General features: G+C 53.2%; 1 protein-coding gene and 1 long non-coding RNA gene across 18 annotated transcripts in view; one reads left to right on the forward strand and one right to left on the reverse strand.

Annotated features, from left to right (window-relative positions):
• The first annotated feature begins 236 nt into the window (after positions 1 to 236).
• CAMK2B (calcium/calmodulin dependent protein kinase II beta) overlaps positions 237 to 15,693 on the forward strand; it is a 94,548-nt gene continuing 79,091 nt past the window's right edge. For 4 of the 17 annotated variants that reach the window (XM_067043056.1, XM_059075087.2, XM_067043061.1 and 1 more), the window contains exon 1: positions 308 to 480. In XM_067043056.1, coding sequence (XP_066899157.1) covers positions 416 to 480 — 65 coding nt within the window. In that variant the 5' untranslated portion in view covers positions 308 to 415. Of the gene's footprint in view, positions 481 to 15,693 lie in introns of all 17 variants that reach the window. The other 13 variants (XM_067043057.1, XM_067043060.1, XM_067043065.1 and 10 more) reach the window with 9 other exon arrangements.
• Positions 3,449 to 4,418, reverse strand: LOC136794803 (uncharacterized). Its single transcript, XR_010842016.1, has 2 exons — positions 4,208 to 4,418; positions 3,449 to 3,908 (listed from the first exon to the last, which is right to left on the reverse strand). It is a non-coding gene; the product is annotated as an uncharacterized lncRNA (long non-coding RNA).

Genomic DNA, 15,693 nt, shown 5'->3' on the forward strand with positions numbered 1-15,693 from the left:
GGACAGGGCGCGGGTGCGAATGCTGGGAGCAGGAGTGGGTGCGAGAGCGAGTGCAGGGCGCGGGTGCTGCTGTAGGTGCAGGGCTCAGGTGCGTGTGCGGGTGCGAGTGTAGGGCGCGATTGCGGGCGCGGGGAGCGTGCAGGGGGCGGCGGGCGGGGCGGGCGCGGCGGCGGCGCTGACAGCGTCGCCCGCGCTCGCCGCGCGTAGGTGTGCGGCGCGCTCCTGGCGGGCACGGAGCGCGCAGATCTCGCGTGCGCTCGCCGCCCGGCGCAGCCCAGCCCGGCCCCCGCTCGGCGCCGCGAGCCGAGGTGTCGCCCGCGCCCGCTCCCGTGTCGCCGCCGTGCCCGCGAGCGGGAGCCGGAGTCGCCGCCGCCCGAGCGCAGCAGAGCGCACGCCAAGCCCGTCCGTCGCCGCCATGGCCACCACGGTGACTTGCACCCGCTTCACCGACGAATACCAGCTCTACGAGGATATTGGCAAGTAAGAGCCGCGGCGCGTGCGGGTCGGGCCGGGGACCCCGGAGGGCGCCGCGCTCCGAGGGCCGGGACCCTGGAGACCCAGTCCTCTGCGCCGCCGGTTCCGGGTGCACTGCGGCCCCGCGCGACCCCGGCTCCTCCCGGCTCCGAGCCCGGAGCGCACGGCCCCGCGCGGCCCCGACCCCCGGGCCCCGGGGGCCCAGCCGCCGGACCTCGGCGCGCGCGGCCCTGCCGGGCCCTGTCCAGCGCGACTGCCCGTCCGGAGGCCCCGGCTTGAGGCGCGGGGCTCGGCGCAGCGGGGGCGGCAGCAGGTGTCCCCGGAGCGCCCGGCAGACGTGACGCATTTGGCGGCCGGAGGTCGGAGAGGAGCGGCGCGCGGGGGCGGCCGCGGGGCCTGGAGCGCGGGGGAGGGGGCGGACCTAGCCGGGAGGGTCGTCCCCGGCGAAAGCCGCGCTTCCCCACCCCCAACAAGCGGCTGGGCGCGGGGGCGGCGGGACCTGCTCTGCGCCTGCTTCTCCGCGTGGCTCCATCCGCGCGGGGGGTGCCAGCTGCGCTCCGCGCCGCGTGGGAACAGCCTCTGCTGTGGGTGCCCAGGGGAATCGGGGTTCTGGAGGATTTTCCCAGATCCTTCTGGAAAGAGGAGTGGAGAGCTGGGGGCTGAGGTCAGGGAGCTTGGATCAGGTCAACGGGGTGAAGATGAGGGGGTGAGGTGGGAGCCTGAGGTGGGAGCCTGATGGGCTTCAGGGTCATGGAGGCAGGTGGGGGCTGGATTCTGGAGAGTTTGCGGGAGGTGATGGGAGAGACTTTGAAAGCTCCTTTCAGGTAGGGCCTCACCGGGGAACAGGTGGCTCCTGGGCTTTGCTCGCCAGCAGGAGCCGTGTAGGGCCCTAGACCTGCCTCTGCCGCCGGACTCTACCCCGAAGCGGGTCGGCGGCTCCTCTCGGGCCTGCGGGTCTCCACTCTGGGCTTCAGGGTGGCTGCACCTGGCATCTCCGCATCCGGCTCCAGAACTCCTGAAGCCCTGGCTCTAGCCCGGCGCGGGCAGAGCCCCGTTCTCCTCCAGCCCACCCCGTGGAAGGGGCGCTGGCGAGGTTTCCTCTTATGCATCCAGCGGCAGATCTTTTTTTTTTTCCTTTTATTAAGAAACATCTGTGATGATACCTTGTGTTGGCGAGGAATGCTGATCACTGATAATTGTGGGCGCGAGCTGGGAGGGGTGCGGGGGTGTGTGAATTCCCCAATCCTCCCTGCACGTGAGGGACGAGGCCAGTTAGGCCTGGGGGGTGCTGAGGGAGTGGGGTGGAGTGGAGAAAGCCCGCGGCAGGGTGCGGGCAAGGCTGGGTCCTGGGGACCCCAAAATTCCCTTCCCTCGGGTAGGGGCTGGTTGAGTGCCTGTCCCCAAGGCAGGGGGACCTGGAGAGCAGAGAAGGGATCCAGCACACAAACTGCGTGCATCCCGGAGGCCCTGAGGCAGCGTCCGGGGCATGTCTGGGGGCAGGCCTGTGAGGACGGGGCGACGGGCTGCTGGTCCTCAGGTGGGAGCAGGTGGTTGTCCAAGGCAGAGGGCAGCAGTGGGGGGAAGGTTACCTCGTTCTAGGGGACCTTCTCGTCGTTTCTCTGCTTGTGCCCAGGCCCTCCCACCAGGCGCCCCCGGGCCCTTTGGCAAAAATGCCTCTTCCCTTTCGCCCTGTCTCCTCAACCTGAAGCTGGCCCTGCTGACCTCTCCTTCACCTTTCTGTGAATCTCCCCGGGCCAGCGGCCCTGTAGGGTGGTCAGACCAACCTCGGGCCTCGGGTTCCAGCAGCGGCGACTGGTTATTCCCGTCGCTGCCGTCCACACCCACACTGGGGGATGGAGGTCCTTGGGGCTGCCCTCGGGGAGGCCGGGAGGGGTGGCGGGCCCTGCATTGGAGGCCAGGCTCCTCGGAAAGGGAGCTGGGGGCCTGGGGTGGGAGTGGGTGAGGAAGCCTAGCTGTCGAGGGGGCCCAGGGGCCTGGGAGAGGAGGGGAAGACACCCCACCAGCTGCACCAGCCCAGCACCCCTTGGCGGGGCCCCCAGGCACCAGGCCCAGTGCGGGATGCCCAGGGGCCTGTCACAGCCCTGCTGGGGCGTCCCGGGGCGGGGGGAGGAGGCTGGGCCAGTGCAGGGTGAACTGCAGCGGGGCCGGTGGTCGGGAGGGAGGGTCGGGCACTCAGGCCAGCGTCTCTGCCCGGGGCTGGGGTCCGCAGTGGCCATGTGTGGTTGTTGACAGGGCCTGGCCGGCCTGAGACACAGTTGGTGTTGCTTCCCGGCCCAGGTGGATGCGTCCAAGTTTATTTAAAGCTGCAGCCCCTGGCACCAGTCAGGCAACACTAAACTCCCTGCCCGGGAAGGGCCGGGCCACAGGCCCACAGCTGCTCTCATGACGCGGTCACCGGCCTCTCCCTTCCCTGCCCTGTCCCCTTCTCCACCTGTCCCACCCTCACCACTGCTGCCTCTGTGCGGGATCGTTCCCTCGGGATCCGGGCATCAGGTCCGAGGGTCAGGAGAAGCTCTTTTCTGGGGCTCTGCCCTTCCTTGTCCGGCCAGGGCAGGGCTCCCTGACACCAGCCTAGAGGCCTAAGTCCTGGGTCAAGAGTCACCTTGAGCCCCGGACAGTCACAGGTCCGGGCAGTAAAGCCCTCGGCCCGACACGGACCGGCCAGCAACATGCTTTAAAATGTTTCCATATTGGATAGATTTTTTTAAATGGAAAAAAACTTCCAGGAGTAATAAAACAAACACTTGTGTCTCTCCTACCCGGAATTGGAAACTGTTCCTCTTTTGTCATTTTGGCTTTAAGTCCCTTATTTTAAATTGTAAGAAATAAAGCATTACAAAGAAATGTTAAGTAACCATTCTCCTCCGAACCGACTGTCATGCATTTGGAATTTATCCTGCCAGGCTCTTTTTGCTTCATTTACGTACGGATCGAAGGATCGCCAACTAATATATAGGATTCTTTGGTGTGTTTTCTTTAAACTTTACATAAAAATTTGGAAACTTGCTTTTTCACTCAGCTTAGTCCTCTGGGCATCTGTGCACGGGGACACATTCTGACCTTTCGCTGCTGCTGTGTGTAGTGACCGTAGTATCTGTAGTACGTCACGCTCCCTTCCTCATGGCAGCCTTGGTGTGCCCAGTGTTTCTCTCTTCCACTCCTGCAGTGGGTTTGCTGGTGCGCAGGTGTGAGGGTTTCTCTAGGGTTTGTCCCTCCTGGTGGGGTTGCCAGCGGGGGTCCGGGTGTTCTCTGCGGCTCCCCTGGGCCCACTCCCTCCGGCCCCTCCCCAGGCTCTGTGCCAGCCTGATTTGTTGGGCTGTTTGTTGGGTAGGAAGCAGTCTTGCATTTTGTGTTCAGGCTCCGGAAGCTTCCACTTTGGGGAGTCATCCCCTTTAAAATATGAGTGGTTCCCCCTGGGGAGAAAGCAGCGCCCACACGGCTTTGGATATAATTCAGGGGTTCATGGACCCCGTCCCCTTGGGGAAAGGTTGTAACAACCTCTGAGGGGCACATCACTTCGAACATTTGATTTTATTTGATTCGAGTTGCCGGGGAATCCCCCCTCCCCTCTCCCCCCATTTTGTAGGCATAGAACTGCAGCTCAGGGTGGGTGGGCAACTTGCCCTGGCAGCCGGGAAGGCCCCCACCTCCAGCCCAGGGCACCCCTGTCCCTCGCAGCTTCCCCCGAACCTCAGCTAGGCCCCGAGCTGACCTTGGTATGTCCTTGGCTCCGTCCAGCGTGCCCCAGTCGGGGGAGAGCAGGTCCTGTCCTGGGGTGTGACCCCTCGCCGGGAGGATCGCCATCGGCTTTCTCGGCGTCCTCTCAACTAGCAAGCGGCCGGCTAAGTAGTTAATAGATAAACTCAGGAAATTCAGAGCAAATCGACTGTGAGCCTCCTGAGCTCCGAAGCCTGGTTGCCAGGAAAGACAGGACTCAGGTGGGGGAGGAGTCACCGTGTTTGCTTTCTCCGCTCTCGGGTACATTGGGTGCTTCCTGCCCCAGGGCCTTTGCCAGTGCTGTTCCCTCCTCCTCTGATGGCCACACAGGTCATCCCCCTGGCTGCTCAGCGAGGTCGCCGTGCCCCCTTCCCGCCTCCTGCCCCACTCATCCTCTCCCCACTTCTGTCTTCCCCTGTCACTTGGCACCATCTGACACCAAGGTGGGGGGTCAGGTCCTGCCCACAGTGGGGTCTCCTGCACGTGTGAGGAAGGGGTGAGTGAACCTGGTGGCCTCTGTCTCCTAGGCTGGCCCCCAGCGCTGGAGTCCGGATGCCTAATGTAGGGTATTTAGAGAAGAAGTCGCACATGTTGAGGTTGCTGTGAGATGCACATGAAGGTGAGGCTAGTTTAGTTACTATTGAACGGTATTTTTATACCATAACCTACTTTGCTGAGAGCTAAGAATATATCTTGTACTTGCGACTTGCACTCTTTCTCTGCTGGTAACAGTTAAATGGTGCTTATTACATTAAGCTGCTTGATCTGTGAAATAGGTACCGTGATCACTCCCAGTTTGCAGAAGAGGTGCCTGAAGCTCAGAGAAGCTCCACACGGGGCCAGGGTTTGAGTCCAGGCAGTTGACTCTGGAATCCACCTTCTTCTCTCAGAAGCTCATGACCCTCCTCCATTCTGTGTTTTTAAAATGCTGTTAATTCCACTGGCCGACTCATGGCCCGCTTGTGGTCTCCTCTGACCCTGGGCTCCTCAGGGCCTCACCTGTCCTTAGCAGGCTGCTCACCAAGCCTTCTTCGTGCTTTTCCAGCACAAGGGCACTGCCCTACGGTTCCTTTTTGTAAAAACGTCATTTCCTTTGGTCGTCCCTCTGTGACAACCAACACTGCCCCCATTTGAGGCCGGCAAGGCTTGAGATTTTATTTTATGGATTAAACAGACAACAAGGCTAGTATCTTATAAACAAAAACCAATACAGAAGTATGTGCAGTAAGTGTGACTCTTCCACACTCAAGTTTCCTCATCCCCCAGAGGAACCTGGCCTATTCTAATGTCAGTATAAGGATATATGTGTGTGTGTATATAGATGCAGGTATGCATACTCACACATATACACGTCACACGTATGCATGGTTTTAAAAACACGGATGCCGTCGCCATATATGCGATTCTGCAATTCGTTTGCCTCTAACACTTTTTCATGATGATACCTCCATGTCAGAGGGACTTGTCTTAAAGCTAAGTGCCTGCCGGTTCTCTTAGAAGCAGAGATGGGTGTATAGGTGGTGGCCATATTTTTAAAACCAAAAATGGGGCCCCGTTCTCTGACAAACACGACAGAGGGAAGAGGGGATGCTGTGTTTGAAATTGGGGCTCCCAGGGTTATTGGAAATGCATGATCGTAGTGGACGAAGGAACACTTTTTCTCTTGGTGGCGCCCGGGTGTGGGACACAGGGGTCCTGTTCAGAAAGAAGCCAAGAACGTATTCCTCCCCTTTAAAAAAAAAAAAAAATTGGGGGGAATCCCCCAAGAGCCTAGGGGAGAGAGATGCCATGTCTCATTTTCTTTCTTCTACTTAAAACGAAATTCTAGCAGAGATGGTTCCCTTAGAGAGCCCATACTGAGCTGCCCGGAATTTACCAAATGCTTTAATAAGAAAGACCAAGGGGAGGTGACATGAACGGCGTCTGCTCCTTGGAAACATCTTGTCCCTCCCACTGCTCTCTGGCCACCTGGTCCAAGGCAAGAGACGTGGCCTTTCTGGAGATTTCAAATATATTTTCGAAATGTTTAATTCCCTCTCTCTCCCTCCCCTCAAAATGGAATCTGATTTGGTTATTTTTAAAGCATCTTTCACAGCTGCAAGTCACTTTGTTAGTGTAGAAACGTAAAAATGCATTATGTATAACTTGGTTTTCCAAAAATTATCATATTGGCATGTTACATAGAAATGTATATTTTATTCATATAAGGATCTGAATCTGTTAAAAATCTATTTAAAACGAAAACATCCTAGTGGTGCTCTTAGGTGCCTAACTTTCTGGTGGCCTTGGTCTCCTAGGTTAGAGGGTCACCAGCTCATTCAGTGGCCGCCACTCCTGGTGGACATAGTTCTTTTTGCATTGACATAATGATCCTAAAATAACTGAAGTTATGATTCTTTGTTAAGCCAGATACAAGCATTTGTTGAATTCTGGAACAGATTGGCAATAGCTGGGCATAGATTTAAGAACATTTTTTTGGAGGGCGCATAACCCACGCTGTTCTACGGGCCTAATTTGAGAACTGCCACCTTTCCCTGCTTTATGAGCAGCCAGTGGGCACCGGGGGGAAGGGATGCTGTGACCGTTACCACGAAACGGGAAGCGTGTCCTGTCCTCGGCTGTAACAGGACGCCATGGCGTTGGGCACATCCAAGTTGGTGCCCGTTTGCAGCAAGGAGTAGAGGGGCAGCCCCTGCCTTCCTGTCACTCAGCCCACGCTGAACTTCAGGCTTAGAACCATGCCCAGCGCACAGTAGGTGCCCAACAGAGTGGCTTCGTGTCACCCTCTAAAAGATGGGAGTCTCGTAGGTGGCTGGGGGCAGAAAGTGCTGGTGGTCTCGGAGGTCCCCGGAGATGCCCCAGCCTGAGTGGCCGTCTGTCTTGTCACCTGACGAAGGGTGGCACAACTTAGGTGCTGGCCGCGGAGCTTGACGCCAAGGGGTCTGCGGTGTTCTGCCCGTCTCTTATTAAAGTTCTCGATGTGGCTTTTGTTCTCGTACATTGAGGTGCAGCCTGATTTTCAAAAAAGCCGTTGGTTCGATCCAGGCTGTCGGTTAAGGGCTTTCTTGGTGAAGAACTCCGGTCTAGTTAGGAGCTGCACCTGCTGAAGAAGGCAATCCAGGGCGGTGGATCCCACCCCCCGGCTGCACCTGGCAGACCCCACCTCAGACCAGCTGTATCAGACACGAGGAGGACGATGGTGATCCAGTGGGGGGTGCAGACACAGATCCTGCAGGGGCCTGTGCACCCCAGGCCAGGCCCCCATGCCCGCTCCCTCTCTGGGCTCTGTGAGAGCCTCACCTGACCATGCATTTGGAATTTGCTTTCCTTTTTCTGAACACTCAACGAAATTACCCCCTGACCCTGTCCAAGTCACTGGAGCAGACCTGTCCAGAAGAAACAAAACTTGAGCCACAAATGTCAAGCACAAGTGCAATTCAAACTTCTCTAGTACTTACAAAAAAAACTAAACAAAGAAACGGGTGAAAAGAACTTTAATAGTATATGTATTTAAGTCAGTTTATCCAAAATATTATTTCAACATGTAATCAATACAAAAATTATTGTTCAGCTATTTTATATTTTTAAAACTGTTATGTTTTTGAAATCTGTTGTGTGTTTTACACATACGGCACACCTCAGCGTGGACCAGCCACGTTTCAGGTTCTTAGGGCTGCACGTAGGCAGTGGTTACTGTGTTGGACGGCGCACAACTAGAGTTTCAAGGTGATTTCTATTATCATTATTACTATTTGCAACTTCTCTGGTTTCTTTTGCTCTTCACACGTTCAGCAAGTCAGCCTGCACATTGGTCATTTGCCAGGCATTTTCTAGGTGCTTAGGAAACAGTTAGTGAACAAAATCGAGGGTGCCTGCCCTCATGGAGCTTATACTGGTGGCAGAGGCAGGTAATAAACATTAAACAAATTATATGATCAGGTTCTTAGGTGATTAGTACTTTTGCTCTGGGAATAATTAAGGAAACTCAGGAGGGCCTGTTAGGAAGGTTGTAGTTATAAAAAGGGTGGTCAGGCCAAGGAAAAGGAGAAAAACCTCAAATTGCTAAAATCAGGAGTGAAAGGGGACATTACAACTAATCTTATAGAAATAAAAGACGATAAGGGAATTCTGTGAACAATTGTGTGCCAAGTTAGAGATAACCTAGGTGAAACAGACCAATTCTTAGAAAGACACAAACAACTGAAATTGACTCAAGAAGAAATAGAAAATCTAAATAGACTTATAACAACTAAAGAGATTAATAAATTAAAAGTTTTTAAATGTCCTACAAAGAAAAGTCCCTCAGGCCCAGATAACTTCACTGGTAAAGTCTATCAGACATTTAAAGAAGAATTAATACCAGTCCTTCAAAAACTTTTCCAAACAATAGAAGAGGAGGGAATTCTTCCCAACTCATTCTGTGAAGCCAAGAACTACCCTGATACCAAAACCAGACAAAGACATCTTAAGAAAACTACAGCCCAGTATTCCCTATGAATATAGATGCAACATCCTCAACAAAATCCTAGCAAAACAAAACTAGCAGCATATAAAAAGGGATCATTATGAGCAGGTAAGAGTTGTCCCAGGAATAAAAAGTTGTTTCAAGACACAAAATTCAATCAACGTGATATGCCATATTAACAGAGTAAACAAAGAAACTATATGATCATTTCAATAGATGCAGACAAAGCATTTGACAAAATCTGATACTCTTTGCTGCTAGAAACACTCGACAGACTAGGATTAGAAGGGGACTTCCTCAACTTGATAAAGTGCCTCTATGAAAACCCCACAGCTAACATATTTAATGGTGAAAAACTGAATGCTTTCTCCCTAAGACCAGGAACAATCAAGTATTTCAGCTCTCTCCACTTCTATTCAACATTATACAGGAGGTTCTAGCCAGGACACTTAGGCAAGAAAAAGAAATAAAAGGCACCCAGACAGGAGAGGAATAGGTAAAACTACCTCTATTTACAGATATCGTGATCTTGTATAGAGAATATCCTAAGAAATCCCTGAAAAAGCTGTTAGAACTAAAAAATGAATTGAGCAGAGTTGCAAGATACAAGATCAAGATACAAAAATCCATTATATTTCATTATACTAGCAATGCTCATCCCAAAATAAAGTTAGGAAAAGCAATTTCATACAATAGTCTAAAAGAATAAAATACAGCGTAAGAAATTAACGAAAGGTAATACGAGAGTTGAATGTTGAAAAGTGCAAACTACTGTTGAAGAAAATTAAAGAAGATCTAGATAAGTGGAAAGACATTTTATGTTCATGGATCTTAAGACTTAATATTGTTAACATGGCAGTACACTCCAAGTTGATCTACAAGTTCAGTGTAATACCTATCAGAATTTCAGCTGCCATTATTTATTTATTTATTTATTTATTTATTTAGGCTGCACCCGGGTCTTAGTTGTGGCATGTGGGATCTCTTAGTTGCAGTATGCGGGCATCTAGTTCCTTGACCAGGGATCGAACCCAGGCCCCCTGCATTGGGAGTGTGGAGTCTTACCGACTGGACTACCAGGGAAGTCCCTCGGCTGCCTTTAAAATAAACAAATGAAAATAAAATTCATATGGAAATGCGAGGGACCCAGAAGAGCCAGACAATCTTGAAAAAGAACAAAGTTGGAGGGCTCACACTTCCCAATTTCAGAACTAACTATACAGCTACAGCAGTCAAGACAGAGTGGGTATTGTCTGGCTTAAAGGTGGGCATAGTGTGGCAAGACGAAAAACACATAGATCAGTGGAATAGGATTGAGAGTCTAGAATAAACCCATACATCAATGGTCTGTTGATTTTTTGAAAAGGATGGCAAGACAATTCAGTGGGGAAAGAATAAGGGGCCGTTCAACCAATGGACAATTGCGTATCCGCATGCAAAAGAATGAAGTTGGAACCCTACCTAACACCAGATACAAAAGTAGATAAACCAGTGGACAGTAAGCACACAAGATGCTCAACATCAGTATCTCAAAATGGCTCATAGACCTAATGATAGGAGCTAAAAACCATAAAATTCTGAGAAGAAAACATAGGAGTCTGTCTTTGTGACCTTGGGTTTGGCAGTGGTTTCTTAGGTACAACACCATAAAGCACAAGCAACAAAAGAAAAGTAAATAAATTGGACTTAAGTAACATTAAAAATCTCTTGTGCTTTAATTGACACCATCAGGAAGGTGAAAAGACAACCCATGGAATGGGAGAAAATATTTGCAAAGCATATATCTGATAAGACATTTATATTTAGAATACTTTAAGAACTCACTACCTAACAGTTAAAAGACAAATGGCCCCATTAAAAAAAATGGGCAAAGGACCTGAATAGACATTTCTCCAATAAAGATATACTAATGGACGATAAGCACACGAAAAGATGCTCAACATCTTTGGAAAATGCAAATCAAAATCACAATGACGTCCCACCTCACTTCCACTAGAAAGGGTAGAATCAAAAAGGCAGACAGTGCCAAGGGTTGGTGAGGATGCGGAGTTGGAACCGTCGTGTACTGCTGGTGGGAATGTAAAATGGTGCAGCAGTTACGGAAAACAATCTGACAGTTCCTCAAAATGTTCCCTTCCTAGGTATGTACCCAAGAGATATGGAAAGAGATATCCAAAGAAGACATACAGATGGCCAGTAGGCACATGAAAAGATGCTCAACATCGCTAATTATTAGAGAGACGCAAATCAAAACTACAATGAGGTATCACCTCACACCGGTCAGAATGGCCATCATCCAAAAGTCTAGAAACAATAAATGCTGGAGGGGGCGTGGTGAAAAGGGAACCCTCCTACACTGTTGGTGGGAATGTAAATGGATACAGCCACTATGGAGAACAGTATGGAGGTTCCTTAAAAAACTACAAATAGAGCTACCATATGATCCAGCAATCCCACTGCAGGGCATATACCCGGAAAAGATGAAATCTCTAATTTGAAAAGATACATGCACCCCAGTGTTCACAGCAGCATTTACAATAGCCAAGACATGGAAGCAACCTAAGTGTCCATCAAGAGATGAATGGATAGAGAAAATGTGGCACATGTATATACAATGGAATATTACTCAGCCATAAAAAGAAATGAAATTGAGTTATTTGTAGTGAGGTGGATGGACCTAGAGTCTGTCATACAGAGTGAAGTCAGTCAGACAGAGAAAGACAAATATCATATGATATTACATTATGTGGAATATGTGGAATCTTAAAAAATGATACAGATGAACTTATTTATAAAACACAAAGAAAATTAACAGACACAGAAAACACACTTACGGTTACCTAAGGAGAAAGGCATGAGGGAGGGGTATATTAGGAGTTTGGGATTGACAGATACACAACACTATATATATAATAGGTAAACAACAAGGACCTACTGTATAGCACAGGGAACTATATTCAATATCTTGTGAAAAAAACCCCATATATCCACACAGAAACTTGTTCATAGCAGCATTATCCACAGTAGCCAAAAGGTAGAAACAACCGAAATGTCCGTCAGCTGATGAACGGGTAAAGAACATGTGTTATATCCACACACTGGAGTATTATTTGTGCATAAAAAGAAATGGAGTCCATCATGGCTTGTGGTGCGTGGGGGCAGGGTCCAAAGCGCCGGGGCCAAGCCGCAGTGAGCCATCCCCCGTGTTCCTTAGCCCCAGCCTTCGCTCCGGCTCACACCAGGGCACCTGTCACTGTGCCCAGGAGCCGCTGAGAGCCGCCTGAGAGCCGGAGGCTGGAGTCTGGCGTGGGACAGACGGCAGGGGGTGAGATGCCGGGAGGGGACACCCACAGACCTCTCCTCTTCCTCCCCCAAGTCCTGGTGTTCCATTTACCATGGTCTGGACTGGCTTTGGGTCCAGAGTGGTCTCAGAGGGGACACAAGGCCATGGCAGGACACCAGAGGCCGCACCCCCACCCTGTCCCCCGACCCGGATCGTGCTCCTGGACACGGTTCCGGGGGGGAGCATCCTTGCGCCCCTCTCCTGGCCCTGACTGGGGGAGGGGTCTGTGCCAGGATGAGTGCTGGAGGGTGAGGCCCCTCTGGGAGCAGGAGTGACAGGAAGGGCTGGAGTGGGGATGGAGCCCAAACCCCAAACCCTGGGCTCCGTGATTCTGGGACGTCTGGTCTCCTCCTTCCCGGGCCCACACACCTCCGTCACCCCCTCGGCCGGGTGCTCGCCCTCCTTCCTCCCTTTCTCCCTTCCTCCCCGCACCTCTCCTCGCCTCCTCTTCTCCTTAGGCCCCTTCCCCAGGCTCCCGTGTCTCCCACTCTTTCTGTCCCCTGGGGCACCCTCCGGGCTGGGCTGTGACCCCCGCTGCCCTCGTCCTCAGCTCCCTGGCCGAGGCAGATCCAGGAACCCGTGAGCGCCTAGGAGCAGGGCCTGGCCAGGAGCCCAGCAGACAAGTGCCACACGGGGTGAGGGTCCTGCAGCCCCTTGTGAAGACCGGTGTCGGGGAGGACACCGCCGTAATGCCTCAAGCTCGGGGTCCCACTTCTGGGGACGCGTAGGTGCCTTGGCTTCCGGGCTCTGCCCCTGGCCTTGCCCCACATGCCGGGGCTCCACTTGCTTCTGTCCTGAGGGAGCCCCTCGGGACTGTCCCATCCGAGACTCCTGGGCCGGAGCCTGGGCGCTGAAGCCAGGGCTCCGGTGTCCCCGTCGTTCCAGTATGGGGTGGGCCCTGGCGTCTCCTCATCTGTGCTCTTTCCTTCCTCGAGGGTCTGTGGCCCCTCAAGTCTGGGGGGGCGGTCTCGGAGCAGCAGTGAGACTTCTGGGGCGCAGACCGTGGGGGGAAGAGGGGCCAGGGTGGCCACGAAGGGAGACACAGCTCAGAACCGAAGAGGGGGCCCTCCAGGACGCCCAGTGCGCCGTGGCTGTCACTGTGGCCCGGCCACTCTTCTGTGCCCAAACCAAGGAGGGCACCCGTGGGCGAGGCGGGCGTCTCCTGTGGGTGGTCTCTGCCCCGGCCTGACCTGCAGAGCGGCGACCCTGCCTGCGCCCGGGCCCTGACTGGGCCCATCACAGCCGCTCGTCCCTTTCAGCTCATGGCCTTGTGTCTCGGACTGTTTTGCTTTTTTCTCCTCTGAATTGTTCTTGTTTGTCAGCAGAGGTTAAGGTTTGATGTGTCTTGTGGTTCCAAAGGCGCTCTTTTTAAAAACCTGATTTTAAAGTCAGCATGACAAGTTACCAGTTTCTTCCATTTTTTCTTAATGATTTCTTAGAGATACGGCTGCATGTCCTACCAGGATATTTTTTTTTTGTGGTAAAATATCTATAACATAAAACTTACCATCTTAACCATTTAAAAGTGCACAGTTGGGCTTCCCTGGTGGCGCAGTGGTTGAGAGTCCGCCTGCCAATGCAGGGGACACGGGTTCGTGCCCCGGTCCGGGAAGATCCCACATGCCGCGCAGCGGCTGGGCCCGTGAGCCATGGCCGCTGAGCCTGCGCGTCCGGAGCCTGTGCTCCGCAACGGGAGAGGCCACAGCGGTGAGAGGCCCGCGTACCGCAAAAAAAAAAAAAAAAAAGTGCACAGTTCAGTGGCATTAAGTACATTCACGTTGTTGTGTTATTATCACCACCATCCACCTCCAGAATGTTTTCATCTTGCAGAACTGAGACTCTGTCCCTATTAAACGCTAACTCCCCATGCCCTCCCCCCAGGCCCTGGCACCCACCATCCTACCTTCTCTCTCTGAGTCTGACTACTCTGTGTACCTCATGTAAGTGGAAGCACACAACGGTTGTCCCTTTGTGTCTGGCTGATTTCACTGAGTATAATGTCCTCAGGTTTTATCCATATTGTAGCATGTGTCAGAATTTCCTTCTTTTTTAAGGCTGAATAATATTTCATTGTATGGGTGGACCACATTTTGCTTATCCCATTCACCTGTCAATGGACTTTGGCTCTTGTGGTCATTTTCTTTATTTTTTAAATTTTATTTATTGTTTTGTTAAAGACATTTTTGGTGTGGACGCTTTTTAAAGTCTTTGTTGAATTTGTTACAGTATTGCTCCTGTTTTACGCTTTGGTGTTTTTGGCCGCGAGGCATGTGGGATGTTAGCTCCCCGACCAGGGATCGAACCCGCACCCCCTGCATTGGAAGGCGAAGTCTTTAACCACTGGACCGCCAGGGAAGTCCCTCTTGTGGCTGTTTTAAAGAACAGAATACATGGTCTCCTCCCGCTGGCCACGACTTCTCAACACGGGGCTGTGTGGCCTTGGGCCACCATGTAACCTCTCTGGTTTCAGTTTCCCCCTCTGTAAACCAGGAGGGTTGGTCAAATGACTGTGGGGTCCCTCATGTCTCCACGAATTGGCTCTGTGGAACCCCCACTTCCTTCCTCTGAGACTTGCCACAAAGCTCACCTGTCAGATGCTTGGGTGTCCATAGGCCCATCACAAATACAAATACAGGTATTTGTATTCCCGGAGAATAAAACTTAAGAGGGATGAAGTCGAATTGACCTGAAACGCAAAACAAAAACAACCCCCTAGAGCTTTAATGGATACACACCTCGCAGGAAAAAAGAATCAAACGGCCACGAAGCCCACTGTTCTAAGCTCCAGACGCCCTTCGTGTCTGGGCCACTGTGGGTGGCAAGTGGCCGTCTCTGTTTGGAGTGCCTGTCCCAGCAGGCGGCGCTGCTCTCACGCCGCCCACACGCCCTGCCTCCTGCCAGGGCCGCCGAACCTTCCAGTCGGTGTCCCTCCTCCCCTGTCTGTCTACTCCTGCTCGTCGTCCTCCGTGAGCTGCGCGGCCTCAGCAGTAATTTCAGGCCCCCGGGGGGGTTGACTCAGTTCTGTCCCTGTCGGTGACTGCCTGGCCCTGTGACGAGGGGGACCGACGCGGGTTTGAAGGGCTGCCTTTGAAGGTGGCTCTGCGGGCCCCTCGCTCACAGACCCGGGCTGGGAGGACAGTCCCCGGCCGCTGCGGCTGGGTGTGCATCCAACTGTCCTGTGACCCGAATCGGCCCTCAGGTCCATCCACGGTTGCACTGGGAGGGCAGCCACTGGGCTGCTTTCCGGGGCACACTGGCCCTTCCAGCTGTGCTGGGTGCATCCCAGATGTGGAGACTGGAGCCGGGCTCCGTCCCCATCCAGGGTGGCCCCTGAGTGTGAATGTGGCAGATGGGGGTGCAGCTGGGGCGGGCCCTGGGCTCAGGCTCTGGGGGTCCATATTAAGAGCACGGTGACCTGGAAGCGATGTCAGTGTCCCCAGATCAGGACAGTCAGCCTGAGCCCGAGGTAGGCGAGTGGGCTGACCTGGACCCCAGCTCGGCAAGTGTGAGCTGCTCCTTGCCGGAACCTCCTGTACCAGCTCCTTCGGTGCCTCTGCTGGACCTTCCTGGGCCGTCCTGGCCTGGCCGTCAGTGGCGGGCAGCTGACCATGGACAGATGCCCGGGGGGGTCATGTGTCCTTGGCTTCTGGCCTTGGGGGGTTCTTTCTGACAC

This window comes from Kogia breviceps, chromosome 9 (assembly GCF_026419965.1).
Source record: "Kogia breviceps isolate mKogBre1 chromosome 9, mKogBre1 haplotype 1, whole genome shotgun sequence".
Taxonomy (NCBI): domain Eukaryota; kingdom Metazoa; phylum Chordata; class Mammalia; order Artiodactyla; family Physeteridae; genus Kogia; species Kogia breviceps.